This window comes from Microtus ochrogaster, linkage group LG4, assembly GCF_000317375.1.
Source record: "Microtus ochrogaster isolate Prairie Vole_2 linkage group LG4, MicOch1.0, whole genome shotgun sequence".
NCBI classification, from domain to species: Eukaryota; Metazoa; Chordata; class Mammalia; order Rodentia; family Cricetidae; genus Microtus; species Microtus ochrogaster.
The window spans coordinates 35,279,229-35,287,606 of record NC_022030.1 but is presented as its reverse complement, the minus strand read 5'-3'; the positions used below and the strand labels follow the sequence as shown (position 1 = coordinate 35,287,606).

General features: G+C 45.2%; 2 protein-coding genes across 4 annotated transcripts in view; both read right to left on the bottom strand.

The window, feature by feature from the left end:
- The window catches only part of Mterf4 (mitochondrial transcription termination factor 4), a 4,478-nt gene extending 1,123 nt beyond the window's left edge, over positions 1-3,355 (bottom strand). The window contains exons 1-3 of one of the 3 annotated variants that reach the window (XM_005361379.3): positions 3,302-3,355; positions 2,103-2,601; positions 424-608 (exon numbers count right to left, since the gene is read on the bottom strand). In XM_005361379.3, the coding sequence (XP_005361436.1) occupies positions 424-608; positions 2,103-2,601; positions 3,302-3,322 (705 nt within the window). In that variant the 5' untranslated portion in view covers positions 3,323-3,355. Of the gene's footprint in view, positions 1-423; positions 609-2,102; positions 2,602-2,786; positions 2,808-3,286 lie in introns of those variants that run through there. The other 2 variants (XM_026786061.1, XM_026786060.1) reach the window with 2 other exon arrangements.
- Positions 3,356-6,694: 3,339 nt separating this feature from the next.
- The window catches only part of Pask (PAS domain containing serine/threonine kinase), a 36,343-nt gene continuing 34,659 nt past the window's right edge, over positions 6,695-8,378 (bottom strand). Inside the window, exons 16-17 of the mRNA XM_005361378.2 lie at positions 7,562-7,708; positions 6,695-6,989 (exon numbers count right to left, since the gene is read on the bottom strand). Coding sequence (XP_005361435.1) covers positions 6,832-6,989; positions 7,562-7,708 — 305 coding nt within the window. The 3' untranslated portion in view covers positions 6,695-6,831. The remainder of the gene's footprint in view (positions 6,990-7,561; positions 7,709-8,378) is intronic.

Below are 8,378 nucleotides of genomic sequence, written 5' to 3'. Positions count from 1 at the left end.
TGTTTTAAGGCAGGGTCTCTACATATCCCTGGCTGGCCTTAAACTCAGAGGTCCACCTGCCTTTGCCTCCTGAGCTAAGATTGAAGGAGTGTACCACCCTTCCCAGCTGCACAGTGCTTCTGACCTTACCTGTCACATCTGCTGTCACATTCTCCAAACCCCCACTCACTCTAAGGCTGGGAAGGTTTTAGCTTTCTCAATAGTAATTTCAGAGTACCTACTTGGACCTGGAATGGGGCCAGGTCCCTCTCTGTCAAGGAAGTAAAGCGGAAGGACAGGTTTGCTTTGTGGGGAGAAAAGAAGAACGGAGCTGTACTGCTCTAGAACAGAAGCTCTGAGCTCTACTCAGAGGATTCTTGTCCACACAGCTGACCTTACTCAACTTAAAAATCTGAAGTCAAGAGTCTAGTCACTCATTCTCACCTGGAATTTGTACTCTAGTTCACTGGGGTCTGCCTGAAAAACGCCTGGGCACCTGTGCAAAAGCTCAGTGATTTGCTGTGCTGTGAACATGCACCTCTCCTTGAGGACCCTCACAACACCATCAATGTCCCGCTGGCGCATGGTGAAAACCTCAGGGCAACTGTGCAGCACTCTCTTCAGTTTCCCTGTAGGATAGTAAGAAAAGGAAAGCATGTAATTTCAGGTATTCTGGAAAGCCAAGGGCTGAACAATAGTTAGGGGCTGGTAGACGAGTAGGTCAGTGGGTAAAGGCGCCCGCCACCACGCCTCATAACTTGAGTTCAGTCTCCAGAACCTACACGGTGGAAGCAGACAACTGACTCTCAAAATTGTCTCACGGCATCCACCTAAGCCCCGGAACATGTGCTACCAAACACACTCACAGATACAATACACACACAGACTCTGACAAGGATCACCTCCCTTCATAGGACTGCTGACTTCAGACTCTGCCTTCTATAAAGCACCGTGGAAACACGTCCTCTCAGATCCAGCAGCCCACCCTACATCCCTAACCTGGCCTCCGAGTGTCCTCTCGTGAGCCACATTAGTAACTGTATCCAGACAACTGCTATAAACAGGAGCTGTCCCAGACAAAGTGGAGTAAATGGTCTTCTTTTAGTAGTTGGACCAATTTTCTTAGGAATATTGGCAAATTTAATAGCTGGAAACTTAAAAACTACTTAGACTATTAACTATTTTTCCCAACAGCATAGTTGGTCACTGTCTCTGCTTGACTGCTGTGTGAAGAGGAATTTCCAAAGGGCAAGCTATTTTTGTTTTTTGTTTCTTTTGTTTTTGAGATAGGGTTTCTCTGTGTAGTTGGGGCTGTCCTAGAACTCACAGATCTGCCTGCCTCTGGCTTCCAAGGGCTGGGATTTAAGGCATGCGCCACCACGCCCAGCCTAGGCGTGCACTTTGCTTTCATCACTCAAGCTGTGCTTCAATACTGAGCTTAGACTCAGAAGACACTACAGGAAAACCTTTTTTTCTTTTTTGCTCATTTTCTATAGGAGGCCTACAGAGGTACCAAACAGTGGACTCTAAGCCTCCCCTACTTGGGTGGTAAAAGTCTTACCAGGAACAGTCAATAATAAAAAGAAATAAAAAGTGGTCAAATGGGTAGACATCACCGGAGTATTCCATCTCCCTTCTCCAGAGGAATGACAAAGTTAGCAGGAGGCCACTCTGCAGCTCTCCAGGAACCTGGCACCACCAGGTCTAAACTTTTGTACGGGATGTTTTTGCAGAGGTCACCCATATGCATACACATATCACTACCACATAGCAACTCTAAGCATCCAAAAACAGAATTCATGTTCCCACTGTTCTGGAGCTGGAGACCTCAATGAACAGAACACATGGGACTTGTTTTGGCCTTGGTTCTCTCCTCCTGGCTAATCTCCCTGCATACCTCTTACAACACCTTCTGCAGAGGGCCCATCACACATCTCCTCGGAGAACCTTCCAACCTCACTTCACCTTACAAGGGTATTTAGCCCACAGACCACATGCATAATGCAACCTAACACATTTGTATATGACCTGTCATGTCACAATATCAGAAGGCTGGACTAAGCAGGCTATTTTTTCACTAACTCCGACTCCTCTCACACTACAAAGTCTGCTGCTTCATCTACCTTCTCCAAGGCCAAGCTTCCGCAGGTAACTGGACCGCTTCTTCATTTGCACTGGAGACAGTTTCAGTAACTGTGGACTTTTCTTCAAAGCCATAAATAAAGGTTCTGGGTGCAATCCCAAGAGTAGAAATTCTGAAATTATGTCCAGCAGCTGTTGAGGATGGACGCTTGGCTGTATACTGAGCAAGCTGTTAATATGGGCTTCATCAAAACCCATGTCCTGGAGGGAACTGATGATGTTTGCAAGCTCTATGGACTTAGGATCCACAAAAGTCTTCTGCTCCTTATGAAGACACTGAACAAGATGTGTCCTGTACTCTGGTTCCTGCACATACGTTTTGGGTCTAACACAGGAGGACTCTTGAAGGTTCTCTCCACTGGGTACTGTAGATAGTTTGCAAAACAAAGAAGGACTCATCCTTTTACGGTCTCTGAGATGAGGGGTCTGCCTGGCCAAACAGGTCCAGGAGCGGGTCATTAGTCGGTGCCAGTCAGGAACCTGCAAGACAGAGCCAAAACAGAATCAGTTCCACCTCAGGATAAAAAACCACCACAAGATCACAGAGCGCGAGTATTTTGGACCTTGGCCCATAAAAGCTAACAGTTTTTGTAAACAATCTGTAAAACCCCTGGGCCTAAAAGGTCTCCAGAGAAGGAAATTAGCATATAGACGACAGCACTTACAGAAGATATAGGAGCCAGGCACAGCCAATACTCTGAGCTTTTATGGAGGACTCCTAGTCATTAATATTTGGCTGAAAATTTTGAACCGCAGACAAGCCACCAGATAGATGCACTACCTAAACTTATTCCAACAAAGGATAATTGTTTCGATGCTACTTTTCATTAAAGGAAAAATATTCCTGGGCAGGAGTCTGTCAATTCTTGGTGTCTGGGACCAGCACATAACAAATTAGGCATCCGATGCCCGCCAGACTGATCTCCAAAACCTCTCTAGCACGACCAGCCTCCCCTCTCTCCGCCTTGGTGGTCCATGTCTCCTAAGCCCATAGCCGCCACGTTAGCCGAAACTCCATAGAAGCCAGTGGCTCATGTCAGGACCAGGCTGTCTATGCACACACCACCCGGGAGCGGTATTGCCACAAAGCGGCCAGACATGGTCACAAATAACCTGCGGCAGGGCCTCCTGCACGTCCCGCCCGCGGCTGCTGTGATCCCCGGACCTAAGGCAATCTCACCCGCCGTCCTAGAACAGCCATGGAGCCCCAGCGGCGAACGTAACTGGATCGCCGGAAGGGGCGGTCCTTCCTGGCCCACAATGTCCGTCCTCCGGTCTGTGTCCGCCGCAATCCTGGGAGGCAGCGTTCCTCTGTTCCGCGGCCAAGCTTTTAATCCCCTGGGCTCTTTCCCCATGCTGCCGCATGCAGATGCAGCTTCCCTCAGCTGTGCTCTGCCAGGAACAAGCAAGACCACAGGGGTTTCTCAACTGCCCTTCAAAGTACGGGAGAAGCTAAGCTCACACCATTATTTCCTGTTGTAAACCACACTTACAGGTGTGCCGGGAGAGACGGGACACAAAAACGAAGCAGGTGTTAAAAATTCTATAAGCCTTAGTGCATAAACTGTTTTTTTGGAGCCCATTCCCTATGGAGAGATACCTTGCTCAGCCTTGATTCAGGGAGGAGGGGCTTGGTCCTGCCTCAACTTGATATGCCAGACTTCGTTGACTTCCCATGGGAAACTTCACCCTTTCTGAGTGGAGTGGAGTGGGTGGGAAGTTGGGTGAGGGAAGACTGGGGAACTGTGGTTGATATGTAAAATGAAAAAAAAAAAAACCTTACATAAAAATTTTAAAAAGATTCTATAAGGCCAAATAACCTAACTGTAATTATGGAGTTAGGATGTCGCAGACCAGAATCAAATTATCATGGATTATCTTTTAGCCTTTTTGAAATTCATTCACTGTCCAACTAAACAGTTTTGTGACTATGAAGGCCTTTAAAATATATTCTTAGACGGCTGTTCTCACCAATCCAAAAGCTAATCATATAATTAGTTAACACCTAAAATACTGTAGGTAAATGTCTTTGCAGTCACCTTCTTATCTCTATCCCTATCAATGTGTCCGGTAAATGCCTTGATTATGACTTTGTTCTGTAGCTAATAATATTTCACCTAACTACACCCACAGTGGAATCTCTTTTGGAGCTATCAAAATTCATGCTCCCGGGGTCACCTTTGAAGTGAATACTGGTTTTGGTGGACACTGTAATACAGCAATAACTTCTCAGGACAGCCCCAAATTCTTCCTGAAATGGTAAGCTGGATCCAAACCTAGATAAAGGTATTTGGTAAATTGTATTGTTTAAAAATGCGTGTTTAGGGTCAGCAAGATGGCTCAGCAATTAAGATACTTGCCACACCAGTCTGATGACCCGAGTTTGATCCTAGAAACCCATGTAAAAGTGTAAAAGAACAAACTCACTCCACAAATGTCTACCTTCACACACACACACACACACACACACACACACACAATGACACACATGCCCATATAAGTTTTTGGTTTTTAACTGTGTTCAAAGTGAATACTTGGCCACACACACCAAAAGAAGCCAGTCTTTAGAGACTGAAGAGATAGCTCAGCAATTAGCAGCACAAGCATAAGGATTGCAGTTCAGATCCCAATACCCACATAAAAATCCAGGTGTGACCCCATGCATGCCTTTAATCCCAACACGGAGAGGGAAGGACACAGGAGGATCAACGGGACTTACTGAGTGACAGTCTAGCCAAAAAGAAATGTGGGTCCAGGTACAGGGAGAGACCCAGCCTCAAAGTTACAGAGGATACCCAACTGTAACAACCCAGTATGTAATACACATATAAACTCACATAGGTACACACAGAGAAGATGTCTGCCATTAAAAAAAATACATGGCCCAAGTAATAAAATGATAGGAACAATGGCATATTTTCACTTATAAACAACAGAGCTCTCTTAGCACAGAGGTCTGATTTCCCATAAAGATGAGGCACTAGAATGTTCCATACAAATTTGCATGCACTAAATTTGCATCTTAGACCTGTTTGGGCAAAAAGCCTGGGAACCTTTTAGAAGGAGAGAACAGTAAAAGATAAAAAGCTGTGTTCTCACAGCTGCCTAAATCCCACCACTCTTAAGTCATTATTACATTTATTTCTTCCTGGTTTATTGGCTTCTTGTGTGAAAAAAGGGATCAGGCTGTTACATCAATAAACATATTCCTACTTTGTGCTACACACTGACCTAGGGCTGAAGTATTTAAACATATCTTTTGACAGAAGGGTTGGGTTGTATAAAAGGATAGGAAAGTTGCAATCTGTGTAAAACTTTCTTTTGTCTTAATTTCTAACTAAATAAACATCATTTAGGCCTTCACACTGAAAGCCTAAGAAAACCCTATGCCACTCCAACTTCTTGAAAATAATCTAGGAACCTGAATCAGTCAGACAGCACTGAAACAAAGTGATGGCTAGAACACAGGGCTGCTGTCAAAGTCTGGAAGGATCTTTAGTCTTCACAAAACTTTGCATCTTGAATCAAACTTGAAATTCCAAGAGGGAAAATTATCGGCTGCCAACTCAGAACCTTAGTCTCTAAGGTTTTGAGAGCTTTTGTATTGTTTGGTTTTGTTTTCCTGCAAAGAACACCCATAAGACATCAGACTATAACCAAAAGCTTTATTTTTTTTTTCTAATATAGAAATGGTTCTTAGAAAGCTGCATTTTGCATCCTCAGCCCTACTACACTGTCTGAAAAAAAAATCTATAATATCTTGTGCTCTATGTGTAATAAAGACTACAAGGAAAGACATTTGTTTCATTCTAAGAAACAGCTCATCTGAAATCAAAAGCTAAAATGTCACCAACTTCTGGAGACTGGGCCTGGAAACCCTCAGTCACAGTCGAGTTGACACCCTTCACCGAGAGCCTTTCACACAGACGAAGTAGAGCTGGGCCAGACACGGGGTGTCTGAAAGTGCTGGGAGGGTACTATGGGTTGACAGATGGCTGACAGGCCTAAAGTCCCAGAGTAAACCAGGATAGATTGCTCTTTTAGCTGTGGTAAGTGGGGTAAAGAAATGGAAAAACGAAGAAAACCACCACCTCTCATGTCCCATAGAGTCCTAGCCAGGGTAACTTAACTAATTAAGTAGCTTTAATTTGGAAAAAGTTCAAGAAAGAAAATATTCTGGTCATTTTTGTCTAGCCAACTCTATGGACTCTACACCATTATCACAGATACCAAGTCAGTGGGAAAGACACACACACACTCTCAGATAGAAAGAGCTGGCCATGGTGTCACTCATCTTTAATCCTATCATGCAGGAGGCAGGCAGATCTCTATGACTTCAAGGCCAGCCACAGTTAAGTGGTAAGATCCTGTCTCACAAGCTTACAAGCAAAGAACAAAACAACAAAACAGAGAATTGAAATATTCCTCATGTCTTTCTGAGGCTCACAAGTTAAAGTCCTTTAATAATACAAAGTAACTGAACACTAGAATGCTTTTTTTCAAGGTTATAAAAAAATGAATTACAAGTCTTTCATAAACCTAAAACCTAAATTTTATATATATTATTGCAAGCTTGTTTTAGCACTTTCACAGAAATCTGTAGAAGGGGAATTCATCCCAGTTCTTCAGAATTTCTTTCTCCTCGTAGGAAGCCCTGAAATCCATACAATTTCCCAAATCAAGTAGAAAATAGCAGGAGAGAGCTTTCATTCAGCTGACTGACAGAGATGGATCCTCAGGATGCAGGCAGTGCTCGTCACCAGGAGCCTCCCTGGGAGCAGGAGGTCCATTGAAATCCTTTGTGTGAGTCACTTCACTTGGACTCCTGCTCCTAAGCTCCAAACTTGCAGCTGACAACAGGCCAGTTTCTAAAGGGTGAAGAAAACATAACAATAAGATTCTAAAATACTTTGTTTAGGAACAACAGAATTGGGGGAGGGTAGGCAGTGGATTCTGAAACCACAGGGTGATATTCTAGAGGTATAGATCCTGCTGAGATACTGTGTGTGAGTGTGCACACATGCACGCGCTAATCTCCAGCCTGGGTTCCTCAGGAGCTCTGACTTGGAGCTAGGGAGTCTTTTTCTGAAGAGACATGATGCCCCGTCTAGCCCCTTAGCATCATGGTCAGCATCTGTACCCTGACCCCTCTTGGGACTAGTCAACCAGCTGACTCTTCAACTACTACATTCTCATCTCTCCCGGCCATGGTTAGTAAAAGAACTTATCCTCCCTCTAAGGTCCATAGCCACACCCAAGTGGCACCTAAGGGTCTCTACACAGTCAAGCCCCATTTTTCAGACCAGCCACAGGTTCTGGTATATGTAACTAGGACAGTGTGGTGGAAGAAGCCTTATCCCGGAAGGAGGCCTAGTCACCTTCCCATCCCAAACAAAAGACACAGGAAAGAGCGGGAGGAGGGAAGGCTGAGACTTCTCACCTGGCTGGTTGGTCCGACACACCTCTTCCCAGGTGTAGTTAGCAAGGTTCACAGGCTGTGTCACCCAGGGGTCTAGGATCAGCTCCTCTAAAGTGGTCCGCTGCTCAGGGGAAGGCTGCAGCAGCCCAGACAGAAGAGTCATAAGTTCTAAGGACATAAAGAACACAGGTGGAACCAAGCCAAGTCAAATGGAACACATCTCAGACTTCAGGATGTCCTGCTTCACGGAACCTCTCACAAAGCAAGGAAGCCGCCTGGAGTCCTAGGGCTTGAGGGCCTGCCCTGGTATTGTCAGAGAATACCTTTATAAATCTATCACCTCCAAAATGGAAGCGTGGAAGTTGAGATCCAGCTCAATCAAACCTCAGGTGGTCTGATTTCAAGGTGTGCTGGCTAGTTTTATGTCAACTTGACACAAACAAAATTTATTTGGACCAGACAATGGTAGCGCACACCCTTAATCCCAGCACTTGGGAGGCAGATGCTGGCAGATCTCTGAGTTTGAGGCCAGCCTATATAGTTCCAGAACAGGCTCCAATGCAACACAGACAAACCCTATCTCGAACCCTCCACCCCACCCCACCCCCACAACAACAACAACAACAAAGAGTTAATTGGGAAGAAAGAACTGTGGTTGAGAAAATGCCACCACCAGATTGGCTTGTGGGACATTTTCTTGATTGAAGTGGGAGGGCTCAGATCACTGTGGATAGTGCCACCCATGGGTTGGTGGTCCTGGGTGGTAGAAGAAAGCAGATTGAAGCGGGATGGTGGTTGCACATGCCTTTAATCCTAGCTCTCAGGAGGAAGAGGCAGG